Source organism: Gigantopelta aegis, chromosome 8 (genome assembly GCF_016097555.1).
Source record: "Gigantopelta aegis isolate Gae_Host chromosome 8, Gae_host_genome, whole genome shotgun sequence".
NCBI classification, from domain to species: domain Eukaryota; kingdom Metazoa; phylum Mollusca; class Gastropoda; order Neomphalida; family Peltospiridae; genus Gigantopelta; species Gigantopelta aegis.
This window is the reverse complement of record NC_054706.1, coordinates 54,785,623-54,809,288: the sequence shown is the minus strand read 5'-3', so window position 1 is coordinate 54,809,288 and position 23,666 is coordinate 54,785,623. Positions and strand designations below refer to the sequence as shown.

At 35.4% G+C, this 23,666-nt stretch overlaps 2 protein-coding genes across 2 annotated transcripts in view; one reads left to right on the top strand and one right to left on the bottom strand.

The window, feature by feature from the left end:
• Positions 1–579: 579 nt before the first annotated feature.
• On the bottom strand, positions 580–10,368 carry LOC121379902 (palmitoyltransferase ZDHHC4-like). Its single transcript, XM_041508574.1, is given in 7 exon segments — positions 580–1,084; positions 1,770–2,017; positions 4,770–4,881; positions 4,883–5,066; positions 6,902–6,975; positions 8,123–8,337; positions 10,294–10,368. Coding segments are annotated over 6 exon segments (1,050 nt in total). The 5' UTR covers positions 8,252–8,337; positions 10,294–10,368; the 3' UTR covers positions 580–781.
• An 838-nt stretch (positions 10,369–11,206) lies between these two features.
• LOC121379725 (delphilin-like) overlaps positions 11,207–23,666 on the top strand; it is a 54,820-nt gene continuing 42,360 nt past the window's right edge. The window contains exons 1-2 of the mRNA XM_041508375.1: positions 11,207–12,573; positions 16,778–16,974. Of these exons, the coding sequence (XP_041364309.1) occupies positions 12,204–12,573; positions 16,778–16,974 (567 nt within the window). The 5' untranslated portion in view covers positions 11,207–12,203. The remainder of the gene's footprint in view (positions 12,574–16,777; positions 16,975–23,666) is intronic.

The window sequence follows — 23,666 nt, the reverse complement described above, 5'->3', positions numbered from 1 at the left end:
TTTGATAATTTGTTCTTAACACTTACAAAATATATTTTTTCAAATATACAAAACCCTGATTGATGAACTTTTTATCTTTGCACCCTAACACTATCCACACTTATGAGTTCAGTTATGATATAATTTATGCAGGAGTAACCAAAACCTTAGCAGATATTCTTTTTTTCAGTATAAGAGTCAAAATTTATCAAGCAAAGTTTATAAAGAAGTATTCAAACTTGGCTTATTTGTAATGGAGTTTGCTCATTTTGTACTTGATATGGTAAGTGGTGTGAGAGAGGGTTAAGATGGCCTCTTAAAGGGACATACCCTAGTTTTTAAACACTAAGTCATATTTTTCACTATTAGAGCCATTTATGATCACTGAAATCAAACATTACTTAAATTTTATTGTTTAGATTATCCATTTCCATACAACCGAAGTGTTTCTGACTATCCTGTTGTTTCTAATACCACAAAATGCATTTTTTCATATTTTTAAAAACGCACGTGCATCTGAGAAGTAACTTATGGGGTCGCGTTTTATTTTTATCAACATCACAGACTCATGTTTCACTCTGTTGTATCCAAATTTGTTACAGGTCTGTAAATGAACCAAACTTAGTGTCCATTTTAACGGGTTGAAACTAGTCTAGGTGAAAATTATGCCTTTGTGTTTAAAAACTAGGGTCCGTCCCTTTAAGACATTTCGTTGTATGATTGACATGATTGTTCAAGCTGTTTTCAGTCATGTAAATTAGTAATTTTACTGAAATATGTTCAATAAAATAAAAATAATAATTCATGATTTCTTGCTTGTCGATCCTTTCTTCACTGTCCATGGGAATAAAACCTGTTTAAAATTATTTAATATTCCCTTGTCATAAGGTCTGTAGGTCATAAGTTTCTTCTGCAGTTTTCGGTTACCGTTTTCTTCCACAATGTTGTCGGTCATGACGAGCCGACCGATTTTGTATCGCTCGTTGGTTGTCTGGTTTGTCGCCAGCAGAAAGATGTGGTAGATTGTGAACATACCAAGTAGTACATCGAGAACAGACAAGGAGAAGGCAAGAAACACAATTCTCGGATACTCCATGAACAAGTGCTGAAATACAAACAGAAGATTGCAACAGCTAAAATCTGGTATTAAAATGTTTTTAGTTCTCTGAGAATTCAAAGTTTACGTTAACCAATTTGATGGTTATACCAAAAATATTACAGGTGACCCATTGCATATCCTTTAACCTATTACATCTATGCAGGGAACATTTTGTTTTCAAAATTTTGATTAATAAAATTACTACAGGCCATAGGATTTCAAATTTCATGGGAAACACTTTTTCAGTTCAATGCCTTGTGATCATGGTAGCCCATCAGAAACTGTTTTTAGGTTCTGCTGAATAGTCGTACTTAGATATACGGTAATAATCATGGGAAACGAAATGTTGGTTCTGTGATTTTACCGACACACTACCGGAAATGATCGAAGGCCTGTTCTAGTCAACTGAAAATTGATTAGCAACTACTGTTAAATATTTTTAAATTGTGTAGCGATCTCTGAAACTTGCGTAGCAAATTACAACACTATATTGAACAAAATGTTCCCTTCCATGTATATGATGTTCACAATCTGATGTGTGAATGAAAAATGGGTTACCAAAAAAATTATAATTTCTCAGAGTTATGGCCCTTGAATATATAAAAATGTGTTGGGCTCGGAATGGGACATGTATTGCTTTAGCAGTACTCTCAAAATGTTTTTAAGCAAGGCACTATTAGTGAAACCATACCTGAGCTAATATTGTAATAGTTACAGGCTTCAGTTCCCCAGTAACCATATCTTCATATGATGTTTCCATCAGCTTCAGAAAGTCTGTGATGAGGTAGAGAGAATTAAAACAGCAGTAGGCCCCGTTCACGCACATGACAACAAGAGTGATGAGAAACAGGTTGAAGTAGACCACATTACCCCCACCAACACAGTTGTTAGTCCACACACAGTGATGATCAAACCGATGGACACACATGTTACATAAACCTGCAAATAAAGAACATAAAACCATGGGAAGAAGGAAGGAAATGTTTTATTTAACGACTTCCTCAACACATTTTATTTACGGTAAAACCATGGGAGGATTACAGGACAAAACACCATATACGTACATCCTATTTGAAAAACTGATGCCGTGTATTTTCTTCCTGTTAAAACTTTATAATTAATGATATTATGAAACTCAGGGCTCATCCTGTCCATTGCTAAATTAGTCAATTTCTAATTTTTATACAAAGTCGCTACAACATTTAGTCTTTGGCCAATAAACCATTCCTTAAATTAACAAAAAGGAAATACTCTACATGACTGAAAATTGGCTAAACCAAATTTTTTTTTCCAGTGTGAGCTCTGGTAACTTTTCAATATTAACACTATATATTTAAAGTTGGTAGGTGCAGCAAAATGTTGGGGATTAATTACAAGTCACGTGCATGAAGATTACTTTGATATAATGCATATTTCACAGGTGGTTTAATATATTTAAATAAGTTCAAGACAAATTTTTTAAATAACATTTTTCATATGGATCTGGATAGATGGGAGTCTTGGAGTTCTTCCCACCTCCCTCCCCCCCTGTGCTGTGGTGGGACCTTGGAATGATTTGGTATAGCATATATTGAATCCAGCACTGGTCATTAATACTCTCTGTGCATTATAGTCGCAGCATAGTATTTGTACCTGTATCTAATTATCTTCATATTTTTGAAGACCGGCCTCGGTGGCATCGTGGTTAGGCCATCGGTCTACAGGCTGGTAGGTAATGGGTTCGGATCCCAGTCGAGGCATGGAATGTTTAATCCAGATACCGACTCCAAACCCTGAGTGAGTGTTCCGCAAGGCTCAATGGGTAAGTGTAAACCACTTGCACCGACCATAACTGGTTCAACAAAGGCCATGGTCAGAGAAGTGATGGAGCTTCCCTACCTGAAGGTGGTCCTTGTGGTGTTTGCCTGCCTGGGTGTGCACTTGGTGGAGCCCTTCTACGCGAGGACCACAGAGAAAGGGGCTACCCATACTCAGCTCCGGGAGTTCTACAAGGGACTACACACAGGCTTGGGTCAGCCCATCAGTGATGACTTCACTGGGTTCATAAAGCCCGAGTACCCTGGGGTGTCTGATGATTTATTCGCTGGTGTAAAGCAGAACTACAAGGAGGTCCTGAACGCTGTGTCTGTAGCTGAGGAGCATATGGAGGACATGAGGAAGCTGACCAACCTAATGTTGCCACACCTGCAAACTGTCTTGGCCAGGCAGAGGAGGGACTATGGTATTGATGAGGAGGCCTTTCCAATGGACTATCCCGTCAGTAACCAGGCGAGTAACATTGATGAAACCCCCGTGCACAATATTTGCATGGAGAGACAATGTGGCAAGGTAGACTACAGACTGAGAAAGTTAGGCACATTGAATGCAGTCAACAGGTCAATTATCTTACAGAAGAGCCAGGAGCTGAGGGCTGGACAAATTCCTTCCTTCAGAGGTTTCAGAGCAGCAGCCCAAGCTAAACGAGATGTCGAACTCAACTGGAGTAAACACACAAAGGAGAAGTTTGAGAAGGGGGCAGAGCAGAAGCAGGAGATGGCTCCGAGAAATGAGAGGAAGAGACTGGACATGCTGGACAAATTGAAGTCCAGTGGTGGCCCTTTCACAGACAGTGGGGAAGTCGAGAAGTTCCTCGCGGATCCAACCTGGGACAACAACGCAAGCAGCAGAGGATGATGCTGGAGGTTCAAGATGCCAGAGAGAGAGTACCACACTTCTGCCTAAAGTCGATCTTATCTTCTGAATCCAGATAACACTGCCCAGTGGGAAGAGGAGGAGGAAGACTGTGCAGTAGTTTGGAGATGCCCTCATGTCCTACCTGGGATAGGAGGAGCGACCAAACTACACTGGCATATGAGAAATTCCAGCAAAGCCTTGACAAGCTGGCATCTTCATAAGTCCTTTCCATGCAAGTGTAACTGAATGTTTCCAATTTTAAATAAAAATGTTAACCAAATATTCCAAATGAAAGTATTTATTCATTATTAATTAGGGCATACAAATGTCGATATAGCCAGAAAACGCATTTTTGGTGTTAATTTTGTATTTCAAGGGGTGGGGGTTATTTAAGAGATACATCATTAGGTTTGGTGTCAAAATGCTTGTATTGATAGTGTTAATCATTTCCCAAATGGACGTCTTCAAATTTTGATTTTGGAATTTACCACCCCATACTAATTACCTGGTACATGTTTGTTGAATGGGCCTTTCCCAGGATTGTATGTCTCGAGAATCTGATCCCTCTAGTAGGATGTGGATCTTTGAATGTTGGCATTCCATTAATGTTAGAGCTTAAAACATATTTTTAACACAACTTCTTTCAAAATTCTTGGATCTACCAATGCATTTTGTAGTGAATGCCTTTTAGTACAGCGTTGTCCTATCCATGTATCTTTCATAAAACATTTGTCACTGTAATATGACTAATTCTGTTTTATGATTAACTAAACTAATTCTCAACTATTAGTACTCCATTTGATAGTCATATGAATATTAAAAAGTTGTTCATTTGCAGACTATTTGAAATTAACACATAAATACCATTTTCAGAAGTGTGAATTGAAATCTGTTTTGAAGTACTCCAAACATGAGGACAAATAAACCCACATGAAATGTGGAAAAATTAATATTAACAGTTCAGTCATAAAATTTATCATAAAAACAGAAACATACACATGTAATGTTGACAACTTACTACAATGTTTTGATCTCGCTGGCTTGTTTAACTTGCAGGTGCTGCATTCATTACCAGCTTTGTACAAAATCCCATCATAGCGATAAGATCCCTCCTGGTTGCTCGGAGTTACCTTCCCCTGCGTTCGTACAGCAGCTTTTGTAGAAACACAGGAAATTGCACATGCAAAGGAACATGATAAAAGTTGTATGATTGTAGTTTGGTTCCACCAAGTACAACACTGGCAGTATGTCCAGAATCCATATAGCATGTATCAGTAGAACCAGCATCATGAATATAATTTGCATAACATGATTTCTGTAAATAAAGAAGGATGAGTCAGTGAATGCAGGTATACGAATGAATGAATGTGAGAATACAAGTTGGTGGGTGGATGAATGAATGAATGAATGGATGGATGGATGTATAAATGAGTAAGTGGATGGATGGATAAATGGATGGATGGATCAATGTATGAATAGATGGATGGATGGATGCATGGATAAATAATTGGATGGGTGGATGAATGTTTAACAACAAAAGTACAAAAATCTATGAGCTGTTGGGTGTCAAACGAAGGTAAAAAAAAAAATTAATAATAATAATAATAAATAAATAAATAAACAATAATTATTATATTAAAACATTTATGTACTATAAGTCACAGTTAGAAAGAATAATTTGCCTATTTTGTTTAAGTAATTTTGTAGATTGGGTATTAGTATCAACGGGTCAAAGAAACTGGTTATTTTGAAAAATGTGTATGAACATGTCTAAATCAGAGGGGCCCCTTGTTGTTGAAGTCCAGACCAAATGACACCTCCCACCACCACCATCCTCCTCCTCACCACCTCTCTTTGTAGAATCTCACAATGTGTCTATGATCAACAAACATTCTATTAGAGAAATCATTTCTAATGTCACATAGATTTTGGACATGGTGGCCTTGCATATATATATATATATATCAGGGGTGGGGAAAAGCCCTTTTCTCCCGGTCTGGGACCGATTCTCAATCTTGAGACCAAAATTATTATTTTTAAATGTGTGTTTGCCGGTCCCACTTTTGTCATTCTTGGAACAAATTCTTATCCATCAAGTGGACCGGCCTGCCCAGACATCGATATCTCGATTTAAAATAATAAATAAATAGTGGTCAGTATAGCTTGTGTTTCAGAAGTCTGTGATTTTAAAGTCTGCCTAAGTATATATCGTCAGTCAATGAAGTCGGACCTACAGTAGTGTCAATCCACAGCCACTAGGCTAGACATTAATTTTGTCAAAGTTGCTGAGCCAGTCAAGAGATAAAACAGACGTTAACAATAACACCATTCTTGGTGAGAGAGCCATCAAGGTATTACTCTCCAATTAAAACAAAGGACCCAGAGTTTGCAACTGGTTACAATCAACACCTGTCAACACCTATCATCATAAGGACCTATGTACGGAGCTTTGTTGGGTCGAGTGTCCCAGTCCGAAGCAAGAGACTTTAGTGCAATACAAACTGCTTGAAATAGCATAAAATATACTGAAATAATCAATAAATGTATTTATTGTTGACTGTTCAATGTAGTCTATCCAATAATTATAAAGGATTTTAAAATTAACAAAGGTTTCCATTTTTTTGTTAACAAGTGGGAGTAAGCAGAACAGCTACATGTACTGGTTATCTCAAGAGCCAGTAGAGGTAAAAAAAATTCCAATCAGTGATGACGTTATTAATCTCTGTCTAAACATGTGCTAGCTCAGGCGGTCAAACGCTTCAACGGTGCGATCTTTTATTAATTTTCAGGACACAGTACTGAATACTCGTACTTTTTATACATATATGGGATTTAAATTCATAACTTTTATTCCTTTTTTATATTATTTATTCCATTATGTAAAATATATACAATTTGTGGGGGTTTTTTTTTTCACTGATGTGATATAAAAAAATAAAAAAAATAAAAATTCCTTTCTCCCCCACCCCCGTTAATGATGACATCAAGCGGAACCGATTGACAATTTAATTTTTCCCCACCCCTGATATATATAGATAGATAGATAGATAGATAGATAGATACATACATACATATATATATATATATATATATATATATATATATATATATATATATATAAATTATACATTGTTTTGTTTTAAGTATTACCTTGTATTAAAAACGTAATTAACTACTTCATTTGAAAGGCTGACAACTGGTCTTGGCAGGATGTACCAAATCACCTGGAAAAAAACAAACTAGAAGCATTATTTAATACAGTTGACTGTATCTATGTATATCAACTATAGTCCATTCCAAAGGGAACGCCTTTTTTAATACTATGAAACGTACTACAAATTATTTATTTCTGAGCTGACTGATTTGTAAATTGTACACAAAAACAGTATTTTTTTGTTATTTCCAAAACACTTTTACTTTTCTTCTTACGTCAAACCAAACTGAAATTTTTATAGAATGATGGGATGGACTACAGTTTGATTATTTCCACCACCCCAACTTTGAAACAAACAAAACAACTAGGCTATAAAATATTTCTGAGCAAAAGAGCTTTATGTAGTTTGTCAAATGATTACTTATTAAAATGGATTCAAATAAAATTTAGTTCATGTTACTTTTTTTTCTTTTTTTCACACATGGGGCTTGAAATAGTGGCCTGCGAAAAGCAAAATGCGGTCCATGTTTTATACCTAGCGGTTGAAACAGAAATTTCCCTGCTAAGGCTACAAAAAAAAGAGGTCATTTTTCAAGAGAGAGAGATGTATGTATGATTATCTCATCTGCTATTTATCTTGTAAATATGTTATATTATAATTCCATAATGCACTAAAATATACTGATGGAAAGAAATAAAGGATCACACAGATAGTAACAAGAAATAATGACTGCATCAAAAATCAATTCATATTGTCAGAAGTTGACTGGGAACATATAGGCAGCACATTCAACACTCCAGACATTCAATCCCACATTACAACTTTGTATGAAATACATTTGGCCTGCTACTTTATAAGTAATAACTGTATATTTTACTTCCTATTTAGAGCCCTGAGTCACATGTAGACTTCAAACCTGTTGACCTAGCCACCTGTTGAACTAGCCACCTGTATCAAACAATGTTTAACCATGTATTTTCATCATTCTACTCCCAATATTTAGTTGTGATCCATGTAAAAACGCCTGGTAATTTATTTATAACCCTAAATAGCTGTTTGGTAGTACCGGTAATGCAAATATGAATAAACACTGTTATCCCGATTCAGGCATTTTCATTTTATTTTGGCAAAACTCAGCCTGCCCCTCTACAAAAATGGGAGCCCATATGCCTATGGTGATTAATGTACATTTTAACATAACTATATCATCTCCTACCTGCATGATGTTTTCTCTCAGCTTCCCAATCACCCCAGTGTTGAGTATCGGATGATTTCTACAGATGTACAATAACACCATCAAGTTGAAGATCAGGATGTACAGGACAAACAGAGTTATGAACTCCATGGTGAAACACGTGTAGTTTCAAACTCATTGAACATCTGCCTTTGTTAATGAACATCCACAGCATCCATTACTTTCATCTAGAAATACTGAAGAAAAACAACATTTAATGATACCACTAAAGTACATTGAACAATTCATCATTGTCTATTGGATGTCAAACAATTTGATCATTCTGACACACGGTCTTCAGAGAAAACCTGTTACATTTTCATGACATCATATACCACAACATATAATATTAAAAAAAAAAGAATAATTACTGGGCTCAGGGGAATGGGTTCACGAAAGAGGTTTGATTCTATTATGCAAGCATCTCAGATGAGCAATCCAGGGCTTGAACTCAAGAATTACTACCACAGCAATTTTTAAAAGAATTGCCATGGGTGAAACAGCCCACCGATGGCAATTATGAGCCTGACTATGGAATTATTTTTTTAAAGTGACATTTGCAGAAAATAATTATAACTGAAAGGTTATTTTGCTATTATGTAAACATATTTCAAATGTGAAAATGCTAAAAATTGGCAGATTATGTACACCTGGTGTATATATTTTGCCATTGTTGAGCAGTTTTACTGACTGCACAAAAGTTCATTGGTAATGCTCTCTCCCTACGGCAATTTATATCTCAACGACAGCAATTGCCGTCGGTGCCATCGTTAAGTTCGAGCCCTGGCACTCTACTGAACAAGCCAAATCTCACCTGTTAAAAAATTATTAATTTGTACATTATTACATGCATCTCTAAACATGTTCTGCTTACAGATCTGTAACCCAGTCCACATTCATTTTTGTTTCAACTTTTTTTCATGCTTATATCCAATTAAGGTTCAAGCACGCTGTCCTGGGCACACACCTCAGCTATCTGGGCTGTCTGTCCAGGACAGTGGGTTAGTTGTTAGTTGGTTAGTGAGAGAGAAGAGGGTGTAGTGGCCGTATACCTACCCACTGAGCCCTTAAGAACTCGCTCTGGGTTGGAGCCAGTACCGGGCTGTGAACCCTGTACCTACCTGCCTCTAGTCTGATGGCTTAAACCACTGTGCCACAGAGGCCGGTTCCCTGTCCATAAGTTCTGCAGTGGGTCGGCTGGCACATTCTTGTTTAATTATAAAGAAAACAATTAGACCCAATGTGTTTAAAATAACACTACGTGGCTTAGTATTACATGGAGGTATTTTGGGGCATGGGCTAAACTTGATGGTTTTCGCTAAACCTATCATTAGTGACGTCACGCCACTGCCGTTCTTCTAGTTAACGAGTCTACCGCTGCCAAATATAGTGACATTCAACCCACGTTACTGACATTGTTTACAATTGTCGCAAATGAAAAGAATGATAATGGATGATAAAAAAAATATCCCCCCCCCCCCCTTGTCTTGTGATATCTTAATTTATCAACACTCATTGATAAAAGTATAAAAAAATGTATCAATTCGGGGAGTATCCTCTTATATACACTTTGTAATACAGTAGGGGCCTAAATAAAGAACACTTATTCGAACTAGAATTGCTAATGTCAGTATCCTTGTAATGAGACAACTTAAGATTTAGCTCAGTTGTTGAGTGCTGTGCTTGCTTGAGGTGCTTACATCACAGGATCAAAACACCTCGGTGAATTCATTCAACTGACTGGGTTTTTTTTGTTTGTTCAAACAGTGCACTGAGAGTGACCAAAGGCCGTGGTATGTGCTTTTCTATCTGGGGAAAGTGCATATAAAAGATCCCTTGCTGCATTAGGAAAAACTGTAGCAGGTTTCCTCTGATGACTATGTGTCTGAATTACCAAACTTTTGACATCCAATCGCAGATGCTTAATTAATCAATGTGCTCTAGTTGTGTCATTAAACAAAACAAAATTTTACGATCACAAGCGACTATACGATTTAGGGACGTGTGCGATAACACGGTTACGCAGAGTCAAGGTCTACCATAAGAAACAAACGATGCGTTCACTGTTGTGTGGTATTTATCAAGTAAAAACGGAAGCGAACAACACCACTCGATTACATACCGCGTATTTCTATCAATTAACAACACCTTACCAGTCGCACCCCATTTGACACATCAAAGCAAGTACATGTTGACACGCTCTGACAAAACACACATTCACATGACAGCTTCATTCACGTGACAATATCACGTGATAAATCTATCCATTCTGTATTTTGTGCATTTCTTGTCAAATATTTATGATTGTAGTCTCAAAACTCGGTTAATCGGGGGGCGGGATGGCAGAGGTAGAACCCTTATCTGAGATTTTGTTTCCATTTCAAACGTCCTCTCGCACACACATGCCCACGCACTCACGCACATCTGAAGCACACGGTTTGTAGGCTTATGAAAATTGATAATTGTGAACAGCCTCATAACATTCATTTGCAGGTCTAGTACACACACCCTCCCCAAGATGAAACCCAAACATTTACTTTATTGATCCTACTATGTACATTTTTTTTAATGTGCTCGTAAGGACCATGCACCCACCCACTATGTGGACCACCCTCACTTCACATATTGTTCCTACGAGCCTGACCTGGACAGGACATCACATCAATTAATCTGTTTAATTAATTTTGGATATACATATACTTTTACACATTCTTTTACAAATACACTGCTCCACAAAATATTGGTGTGATTGATTGTAGGATCAAATCTGTACACATTGGCTAATATATATACATATATATATATAATATATATACATATATATTGCCATCATACATGGTACTGTATTCCCAAGTATATATATATACATAGACCCACTGTGCTACTTGGGAATACAGTACCAAAAATGATGGCAATGAGTTTCTTTCAACAACTGTCATGTGTTGACACTTCAGCTGCTAATTAAACAATGTGCTGCATGGGGTGCCCAGAAACAAACATTCCTTTCCTTTGATCTTTCTTTTACCTATAGTCCTAATCCAGAGGCACGCATATTGATTGTGAGAGGACTGCTGGGACCATCAATAATTTAAAATGAAGAAGCAAAGATCAATTAAAGATTTGTGCAGCACCATAGTTTTCGAGAACAAGAGAAATCATTGGTCAGGTAGATGCATGGCATTTAGGGAACAGATGGCAGATGCCTCTCTATACCTTGCGAGCAGAAGACTTTTAGAACTGTATAGCAGACGGCTCACAGGCTGGTACTCTGTATAACTGGTGGTAGTCCACATCACTGCAGAACTTATTCTGAATACACAAATAGGTGGGGCAGCGACTCAACGTTTTATTGATCAACAGGTGTCGCACTTTCATTTATATTCTCCTTTTGTGTCCAGCAGCAGTATGTACCGACCATCTCCGAACAAGTTCTGTGAGTTTATTTGAAAGCAAAATCGTTATTTTTCCATCATATTGTAATATATGTATTGGAAAGGATTATGCATATGTAAATGGTACATGACTAACTCTTATTGGAACTGCAGTGGTAAATTACAGAAGTAAAATATTTGACTGCAATTTACAGTGTTCGTATTGTAATGGTGAGCCATTTTCTGGTCTGGTTGTATACTATAATACACAAATGTGTGTTTAAGTAGTGTGATGGGAAATAAGGTAAAGTGTTTACGAACTGAAATGTGAATTCAAAGTTGGAGCCAAAAGAAGTGAAATTCACTGATGTCATCTTCATGATTCATTACAAAAGAAAACTATGTCAATGAAATTTAGAACTTATATTGTTTTAATGAAGATGAATATTTTCTGTGCTGGAACTGGATTTTATTGTTGTAACATCTTCTAACAAAGCAATATAGTTTGTTTGACTAAAAGAAGTAAATATATGCATCAGATTTGGTTTCTCGCTTCTTTTGCTTGCATTGTAGATCTGGAATTACCTTCTATGTTTGTTAATCATCACATGTCTAAACCAACTAAAACTTAGGAGTTGATAATATACCACAGTGAATCCAGTGAATTGTTAAATGCGAACACCATTCAAATAATGATGCCTCTGAAATTCACAACAAAATGGCCAAAAGGCTATGGATTTGAGATCTATGGCAAAGGTCCGTGCTATGTGACATTCATAGAGAAAGGCAGTGTTGCCCACAATGCTGGCCTGCTTCCAGGAGACCAGATCTTGGAGCTGGATGGCCAGGATGCGACCATGATGTCATCGGAGGCACTCAAGACTCTGGCCAAGCACAGTCGAGAACAACCTCCAAGTCTGGAGGTTGTGTCATGCCTCAAACAGGTGCACATCCCCTTCAAGGGCATGATGGGATACGGCTTCACCCTGGTGGACGGTCGGCCGGTTGTTGTGGCGGGAGTTGATTTTGGAAGTCCTGCGTACAAAGCAGGTCTGAGAACAGGTAATTATTTCATACACATTGTAGAGGTTGTCACAGATTCATAAACAAGACACCCATGAAACCATGTAAAATGTCCATTTTAAGGGTATTTGGTTTAAAGAGGTTCTGTTCTGTACTGATATTTAAAAAGGGACCATAAAAAGCGTTGGGTGTAGAAAGAATTCCAGATTACAGCTCTGGTCCAGCTTTGAGGGGTTGCACTGTATAAGCAAAGATATGTTTTTGGAATAAAATATTCCAGCAGCAATGTAATTCAATGAAGCCAAAATACTGTTATTTGTTTAATTCATAGGTTAGGAATAATATTAGTTTTTAAACTTTTAGTAAATATTCTGGAGTACTTATATGTGCAGCAGAACATATTTCCAAGCAGACTATAACAATTAACATCCTTGTCCAGTTCACTAGTAAGATTTGTGGTGGGACATAGCCAAGTGGTAAAGCACTTGCTTGATGCGTCATCAGTCTAAGATTGATCCCTGTCTGTGGGCCCATTGTACTATTTCTCATTCCAGCCAGTACACCACAACTGGTATATTAAAGGCATTGGTATATGCTATCCTGTCTGTGGGATGGTGCAAATAAAAGATCCCTTGCTGCTAATGGAAAATGTAGTGGGTTTTCTGTTTAAGACTAGGTCAGAATTACCAAATGTTTGACATCCAACAGCCAGTGATTTATAAATCAATGTGCTACAGTGGTGTCATTAAACAAAACAAACCTTTTTAACAATGTGCTCTAGTGGTGTCGTAAAACAAACTTTAACTTTTGTAACTAGTGAGATCCATTTTGGGAAAATATAGGGCCATGCTTAATGGAACTTGGTCCTCTTACATCAGTTTTGTCTTGATCTTAGTTTCTTGCTTGAAATAGTAATGCATTTCTTATCTGGTCATGTGAAAATGTATTTTTGAATGTAAAATCACAAATTCATCCAGCACTTCAGAAACCCAAATTTTCAAATCTTATCTGAAAATATGTATTTAAAAATTAATTATGAGAATTTGAATGGTTTGATTTGCTACATATGCTGATGAATCAGTATAAAAAAAATCCCTGTGTATACATGTAAAAATCCTTGCTAGCAGGTGCCAGGCAGTCACATTACAACCCCTGTAGTTGCCCACGGCAATCAGCAGTGCCGTGGAGATTGCTGTGTAGTTTTTAATTCTCCACGGGACTTTTACGCCTTGGACTATATTCAGGGTTTTTTCAATGGCATGTTTTTTTGCCATGGACATTTTCTTAATTGCAGGGGTTGCATTGTGACTGTATGTATTGAGTTTCTAAAAACGTTAGGACAACTGAGAACACACTGGATATACTAAAATAACTATTCGTAACAAGAAACTGTAAGTTTCAACCAGAACTTCTGTGCAATATATGTTTCATGCTGCTATGTACCTTTACAAAGAATAGCTATATCTTATTACTTAATTATGAAAAACGTGTTTAGTGAGGAAACATACCCATTGTAATAGATTTACCACGTTTGCAATTGTGTTTCTGAGAAAAGCTAGTGTACATTATTGAGGGATTTTCCAAAAATAGTGAAGCAGAGGGCAACTGAAATGTGTTTTTATGCCTTCTAAAATCTGTGGGGGAAAAAACTCAAGCATCGTAGAATTTTCTTTTGAACATAATGATCAACATACAGCCTTTATGTTTTTTGTCTGAGGTGATTGGATCGTAGGATTAAATCTCTTCATTGGACCCATTTTCTGTTATTTTTTCACTAAATCAATTCTGTATGACTGGTATATCAAAGGGCATGGTATGTGGTGTCCTGTCTGTGGGAAAGTGCATATAAAAGATCACTTGCTGCTAATGGCAAAAATATAGCAGGTTTCCTCCCTACTAAGATTATATGTGAGAATGATAAAATATCCAACAGCCGATGATTAATAATTCAATGTTCTCTAGATAGTGGTGGTGTTAAACAAAATAAACTTTTCACTTTTTTATATGGCTGGGGAATATATACCCTCCAAGATTATTCCTTTCTTTTTTTCTCTCTTTCAAATATACACCTGTGAATTAATTAAGCACCATCATTTCATTTCAACTTATTTTCATGCTTATATCCAATTAAGGTTCAAGCATGCTGTCCTGGGCACTCACACCTCAGCTATCTGGGCTGTCTATCCAGGACAATGAGTTAGTTGTTAGTGAGAGAAAAGAGGGTGTAGTAGTCCTACACCTACCCACTGCATCGTTAAAACTCGCTCTGGGTGGGAGCCGGTACCGGGCTGCGAACCCTGTACCTACCAGCCTTATGTCCGATGGCTTAACCATGACACCACCGAGGCCGGTAAGCACCATCTAGTTTTGACCATGTGTCTTGTACTTCACAGGTAACTGTAACCATGTCATGGATACAAACACTGAAATTAATGTTCTCTGTATGCAGAGGATATTGAAGAAGATTGACAGCACGTGAGACTGTCATTGCATCAATATTTAAAGGGGTACTGGAGCGTACAGGGCTTCATATAAAATGGATTAATAGCCTTACAAAGTATAAGGGAAAATTATATATAAATTCTTGGGAAAAAGACATAAACCATAAATATGCATGAAAATGTATGGAGCTGCAATCACACTGATGTGCTTCTCAAAAGTAATTTATTCACGCCATCTCGGTGATTAACCATTAGATACCGAATGTGTAAAAATTCTCAATATCAGGTTTAAGTCTCATTAGCATATACAACTACTTCTAGACACAGTTTTGGCTGTGCTTAATTAATTTCCAAGTGTATTATATATTTTATGGGTGTTTGTAAAATGTAATATTATTTTGTGTATGGGGAGTAAATTGCCCTCTGCTAAAAGTTGGCAGATAGCCACAAAAGACAAGCACATGTTGCTGTTGGAGAGACAAGGACTGGGATGTGGATGTGGACAGCAAAAGAAGTTGAAAGATAGAAAGAGTTGCCAGATTGGGAAGAAATGAAATGGAATTCAAAGGAGAGAAAGGAAGGGGGGCAGTGGGATAAACATTTTTAACAATAATGCCCTGTGCCATCTAAATTGCATCTGGAGCAGCCCTAATACAAAATATTAAGTTAAAACTAAAAAGTTTGTTTTGTTCAATAACACCACTAGAGCACATTGATTTATTAATTATTGGCTATTGGATGTCAAACATTTGGTAATTTCAACATATAGTCTTAGAGTGGAAACCCGCTACACTTTTCCATTTGTAGCAAGGGATCTTTCATATGCACCATCCCACAGACAGCACAGCACATACCACAGCCTTTGATAGACTAGTCATGGTGCACTGATTAGAGTGAGAAATAGCCCAATGGGCCCACTGACAGGAATAGATCTTAGACCGACCGCGCATCAGGCGAGTGCTTTACCAATGGACCACGTCCCAACCGTATGTTAGTGAAATGACTTCTGTGACTGCAACATATTAATAATGAAACAATTCAGGTCATGTTTCTGTTTCTGGTTTCCATATGTTTGAGCAATGCAAATGTCATAACACATGGAGTGTTTGTACATGCATAACATACGGCCATAACTCACAATATATACAAAACTATGCAGTGTGTTACATTTCTGTCTGGTGGATCTCACAGAAAACAGAAACTGGTATGATGGTCACCATTATATATGGTTACGTTAACATTTCTGGAGGAAAAGCTTAATATATAGATATTTTACACATGTTAGAATAAATATTATGTATTGTGCATAAATAGTACCGAACATATTGCTTAGAGGTTAGCTCAGTTTGAGTAATTTAATTAATAATCATTTGTACTGTACAACTGCTCGGTTGGTTTTTTTTGGGGGGGGGGAGGGTTGTAAGTAATTTTATTCTAGAAATTAATTGTATTTTGAATGTATTTTTATCAGTGATGGTTATATTCTACATTAAAAAAAATTTTTTTTGTGTAATTTCACAATAGCTGATGTTTTTCTATAATTGAATTAATGTTTGGTGTATTTTTACTAGATGGGAATACATAATTTATGGGGTTACTTTTTAATGGGCTGTGTTATTTTGGAAATAAATAACCTTTTAGGGGTGTATTTTCACCAGTTGATGCTATTCTGGAAATAAATTACTTTTTATTGTTTATTGTCACTATAGGTAATATTATTCTGGAAATACTATTCGAAAGAGGTTATTTGGTGTGTATTTTCACTATGTAAAAAAAGAAATTTTGTTGTGTATTTCAACCAGGTGATGTTATTCTGGAAATCAATGGCCGACCAACATTTAGTCTACAGGATGTTGGGAAATTACAAAAACTGAGTCACTTGTCACTGCTCACAATTCCCATTGGTCGAGCGTCTAACATGATTCAAGTGAATAAAACTCTTCCCAAGACAACCCCAGCAGTTCCCAGAATTCAACGTGCCAGAGAACTGCACGACAAGGTAATGCCAATTGTTCAACTTTTTCACATTACAACAACATTATAATACAAATATTTCAACGATTAATTTACAAAGAAGTTGCCTTTTTCAAGCATAATTGTCCAGGTTTTAAAAAAATCTTCCTTGATATTTTAATCATAACCTCACACAATTTATTTTATGATATAAATAATATACCATTTACATAAATAAACAAAAACAGCTATGCTGTAGGGGCTGGGTGATGCATGTGTATTGATTTACAGTGAAACCCCTCTAAACCGGACACCCTTGTAACCAAGACAAATGTCCAGTTTTAAGAGGGATCTGGTTTAGAAAGGTTAAGTTCTGTCTTGATTTTTTAAAAGGGACTCTGTAAAGCGTCCGGTTTTGAGGGAATTCCTGTTTACAGAGGGTCCAGTCTTGAGAGGTTTCACTGTATATGGATTTACTATGGGAAGTTTAAAGGCACATGCAACACCATATTGGATCCACAATGTTAACAAAATTAAACTGAAGGTCAACTTTAAAAAACCCCAAACAAACCCTTCTCCTTTCTCATTTTGAAATACTCCACACATGAACATGAGAAAACACATTGACAAAGTTTATTTTAGGACCAATATTTGAGATTTTAAAAATTAGAATTTAACAAAAATGAACACATGCTGATAGCAAGTCTTTGAAAAACCTAAATTACTGCAATGGAAAATAGTGAATAAAACTTCTACAGTTATAGAATATGTTAAAAAAATTATAAAAATAAAAGTGAAGTCTATATTTATACATTGAAAATATAACAATCAAATCATCATTTATTTCCATATATGCATCATACAGAAATGTACATAAACATAAACTAGTAGTGCTAATAATGATGCTACCATCATGAACATGTTATAATGTTACATAAAACTCTAAAATGAATTGCCTTTATGCATGAATATAAAATAACATACAGATATAAATGCATACATGAAAGAGAATAAAAGTATACATGTAGTTATGTGGTTTTGTTTTTAGTTTGTTCTAGACTGTGGTAGGGGGTCTAGAGAGTTCTGTCCTTCTGTGATTTAACATTTCATAGCACGACTGACCTATTATTACGGATATATTCCCTGGGCAGTCTAAGAGAAAAAACAATTTCTCTTTGTTGGTTAGATGTTGAAAGTCTGGGCAGAGTTGTTGTATTTTATTGTATAGGATATTTCGTATGTGGGAGTTTGTGGGACATGTTGTCAAAAATGTATTTCGTCTTCTACTTCTTGGTTACACAGTCTGCATAGTCTGTCTTTTCTGTCAGTGTTCCTATATCGTCCAGTTTCAATTTCAAGTCGGTGAGTGCATATTCTTAGTTTTGTAAGTGCCTGCCTAAAGTTTACATTTTTAATTTGGTTTAGATATTCGGCTAATTTATATTCATCTTTAATATGTTTGAATATTTGGAGTTTTTCAGATTTTTCTAGTTTTATTGTAAAGTATTCTTTGAAATTGTTGTTAAGGGTTTCAGTTATGGCTTTTGCATTTCTTTTCATGCAGTTTTTGTTATTTTTTAGTTTAAGTGGGTCGATATTGTTAATTTCAAACATACATTTGCAATATGCATGCCAGCCTATGTTGTGTTGTGACTGTAGTTCTTTACTGCATTGTATTGCGTCATAGAGAATTGTTCTCGACATTTCTATGCGTTCTAGGTATGCCCAGTATTTATATATATTGGTGTGTATGTTATTAATCAGTGGATATCTCCCAAGTTCGCTTTTGCATGCAATATTGGTGCTATTCTTTCCGACTTGGAGGTTTAACTTACAAAAGTTTGTGTGTATTTTTTCTAATGTGTCCAAAAATGTGTGTTGGTTGTGCTTTTTTAATCTGCCGTAGAGTTCGCTGCCCCATACCTCACAGTTATATAGCAGGATCGGTTTAATAAGAGAGTCAAACAGAAAAGGAATGTCTGAATCGTGTACCAGAATCTCAAAACATTTTAAACTACAGCTGTTTGATGTCTAAAATATGGTTAAGTGCAGCACATGGTCTAGATGGTGAGATACCCTTTATCTGATTTGTTGCCCCACAACTGGTATATCAAAGGTCATGGTATGTGCTGTCCTGTCTGAGTGCATCTCAGGTGACAGCTCTACCACTGAACTACATCACACACCATAACTAAAACTGCTCTACCACTGAACTACATCACACACCATAACTAAAACTGCTCTACCACTGAACTACATCACACACCATAACTAAAACTGCTCTACCACTGAACTACATCACACACCATAACTAAAACAAGTGTATATATTACTGTCAGTAATAATGATCAACATCTACAAGAAACCAAATTAGGTGTAACTTAACTCTTTTGTATATTTAAATTCCAGTAACAATGTTAGATGTGAAAAAAAAAAAATAACTGTAAGAAACCAAATTAGGTGTGTTTTATCTCTTTAGTATATTTACATTACAGCAACAATCAAATTAACCTGTAAAAAAAAACCAAATTAGTTGTAAAAACCAAATTAGGTGTGTCTAAATTCTTTGGTATATTTACATTATAGCAACAATATTAGATGTGAAAATAAACAAATTAACTATATGAAACCAAATTAGGTGTGTCTTATCCCTTTAGTATATTTACATTCCAGTAACAATGTTAGATATGAAAATAAATTACCTGTAAGAAACCAAATTAGGTGTGTCTTATCTTTTTAGTATATTTACATTACAGCAACAATGTTAGATGTAAAAATAAACAAATTACCTGAAAGAAACCAAATTAGGTGTATTTTATTTCTTTAGTATATTTACATTACAGCAACAATATTAGATATGAAAATAAACAAATTAACAGTAAGAAACCAAATTAGGCGAGTCATTGCTCATTACTATAATTACATTACAGCAACAATGTTAGATGTGAAAATAAACAAATTACCTGTAATTAACAAACCAAATTAGGTGTGTCTAATCTCTTTAGAATATTTATACTCTTAAAAAAAAGTAGGGAAACCTGAAATATTAAAACATACGTTTTGACCACAGACATCTTAGCAAAGAACGTTCAGGTCTGTTTATCAACAGACCGAAACACATTCCATAGTTTGCACATGCATCACACAGTTGCCCCATACGTGTGTGGGGTGTCACTTTCGATTTTGACAATTTCCAGGAAAGTCCATTAATCACTGTGGAACATTATGTCTATCAATCTTTTTTATTCTGTTGATCATACAGTTGTTATTGTTTTGTTTTTAGTCATTTTTATTGTTTGAATTTGTGATTTACTGATAAAAAAAATGTCAACTTTTAAATTTCACTTCTGACCCCAATCGTCCTTCAAGATCTTTGGTGGTCATAAAACCTACTGTATTACTGAACTACCAGTTGTATTGTTGGCCCAATTAATTCATTATTATCATATAACCATTCCCCACAGCTAATATACCTTACAATTTTGGCAATTGTAAATTAGAGTTCTCCTACTTTTTTTGAAGAGTATATATTACACAATTACCTGTAAGAAAAACCAAATTAGGTATGTCTTAACTCTTTAGTATATACATGTACATGTAAATTTACATTACAGCAACAATGTTAGATGTTGGAAATAAAACAAATTAACTATAAGAAACCAAATTAGTTGTGTTTTAACTTGTTAGTATAATAGTATTTACATTGTAGCAACAATGCTAGATATGAAAATAAACAAATTTCCTGAATAAGCCTGTGTATTGTTTTTCCATCTTATCTGGAGTATTTCTGAGATATTTACAGAACCAAATTAGGTGTGTCTAATCTCTTTAGTTTAATAACATTGTAGCACCAGTGTGAAATATGAAAATAAACAAGTTACCTGTAAGAAACCAAATTAGGTGTGTCTAATCTCTTTAGTTTAATAACATTGTAGCACCAGTGTGAAATATGAAAATAAACAAGTTACCTGTAAGAAACCAAATTAGGTGTGTCTAAACTCTTTAGAATATTTACATTATAGCAACAATTATGCTAGATATGAAAATAAACAACTTACCTGTAAGAAACCAAATTAGGTGTGTCTAAATCTTTAGAATATTTACATTATAGCAACAATTATGCTAGATATGAAAATAAGCAAGTTACCTGTAAGAAACCAAATTAGGTGTGTCTAAATCTTTAGAATATTTACATTATAGCAACAATTATGCTAGATATGAAAATAAACAACTTACCTGTAAGAAACCAAATTAGGTGTGTCTAAATCTTTAGAATATTTACATTATAGCAACAATTATGCTAGATATGAAAATAAACAACTTACCTGTAAGAAACCAAATTAGGTGTGTCTAAATCTTTAGAATATTTACATTATAGCAACAATTATGCTAGATATGAGAATAAGCAAGTTACCTGTAAGAAACCAAATTAGGTGTGTCTAAACTCTTTAGAATATTTACATTATAGCAACAATTATGCTAGATATGAAAATAAACAACTTACCTGTAAGAAACCAAATTAGGTGTGTCTAAACTCTTTAGAATATTTACATTATAGCAACAATTATGCTAGATATGAAAATAAGCAAGTTACCTGTAAGAAACCAAATTAGGTGTGTCTAAACTCTTTAGAATATTTACATTATAGCAACAATTATGCTAGATATGAAAATAAGCAAGTTACCTGTAAGAAACCAAATTAGGTGTGTCTAAACTCTTTAGAATATTTACATTATAGCAACAATTATGCTAGATATGAGAATAAGCAAGTTACCTGTAAGAAACCAAATTAGGTGTGTCTAAACTCTTTAGAATATTTACATTATAGCAACAATTATGCTAGATATGAGAATAAGCAAGTTACCTGTAAGAAACCAAATTAGGTGTGTCTAAACTCTTTAGTATATTTACATTATAGCAACAATTATGCTAGATATGAAAATAAACAACTTACCTGTAAGAAACCAAATTATGTGTGTCTAAACTCTTTAGTATATTTACATTATAGCAACAATTATGCTAGATATGAAAATAAACAACTTACCTGTAAGAAACCAAATTAGGTGTGTCTAAACTCTTTAGAATATTTACATTATAGCAACAATGCTAGATGTGAAAATAAACAAATTAACTATAAGAAACCAAATTAGGTGTGTCTTATCTCTTCAGTATATTTACATTACAACAACAATGCTAAATGTGAAAATAAACAAGTTACCTGTACCGGCCTCGGTGGCGTCGTGGCAGGCCATCGGTCTACAGGCTGGTAGGTACTGGGTTCGGATCCCAGTCGAGGCATGGGATTTTTAATCCAGATACCGACTCCAAACCCTGAGTGAGTGCTCCGCAAGGCTCAATGGGTAGGTGTAAACCACTTGCACCGACCAGTGATCCATAACTGGTTCAACAAAGGCCATGGTTTGTGCTATCCTGCCTGTGGGAAGCGCAAATAAAAGATCCCTTGCTGCCTGTCGTAAAGAAGAGTAGCCTATGTGGCGACAGCGGGTTTCCTCTAAAAACAGTGTCAGAATGACCATATGTTTGACGTCCAATAGCCGATGATAAGATTAAAAATCAATGTGCTCTAGTGGCGTCGTTAAATAAAACAAAACTTTACAAGTTACCTGTAAGAAACCAAATTAGGTGTGTCTAAACTCTTTAGTATATTTACATTATAGCAACAATGCTAGATGTGAAGATAAACAAGTTACCTGTAAGAAACCAAATTAGGTGTGTCTAAACTCTTTAATTTAATAACATTGTAGCAGCAACAGTGTGAAATATGAAAATAAACAAGTTACCTGTAAGCAACCAAATTAGGTGTGTCTAAACTCTTTAGTATATTTACATTATAGCAACAATGTGAGATATGAAAATAAACAAGTTACCTGTATGTGCTTGTGTATTGTTCTTCCATCTTATCTGGAGTATTTCTGAGATATTTACCAAACCACAGCCATCCCAGGTAGGATTTCCTTGGTGCTGCTCATTTTTCCCAGACTACCTGCAGATTGAGCTATTTTCTAACACTTCTAAACTTTACAAACTTCTTTTTTAACATCAACTTGCTCTTTTACTGTCTGTGCATGGGTGGGAACAGCTAAATTTAGCACCACACTTTTGTGACTCAGGCTGCTAAAAGGTCTCAAAATCACCCCCCAAAAGAAGAAAAAAGAGTCCAACTGTTTATGATACTAAAGTCTTACACTCATAAAATATCTTAATTCTGAACAGAGAATCTAACTTGGAATTTAGAATTTGACAGTATACAAATTGAGAGTGATAGGTTTAGACGTCCAAGTGAAAGCTGTTAATGTTTTGTGAGCATCAGCCTAGGAATGACATATGGTACCTTTCAACAAGAACATGGTAAATCAGTCTGTTTTGATGGTGAAAGCTATCTCTGCTTGAGTGGAAATAGACAACATGCCGTTTTCAGCAATACATTCATTAGAGAGAGTGACATGTACACAGGTATATATACACAGCATCTGTTATTGCCCATGTCATTAATTAGCACCAGCAGCAATCTGAGGAAATGAACTACAATGACTGAGTCTTATTTTGTTCATCCATTATTTATATATATATATATGTACTTTAAAACAAAAAAAATCAGCAATATCTTTGGAACTGCTGAAAGTATATATTTACCATAAAATATAAATTAATTAAGTAGATGAATAACAGAAAGCAAATTTGAAAAACAAATAGATGATTTTTTTTTTGGGACAGACA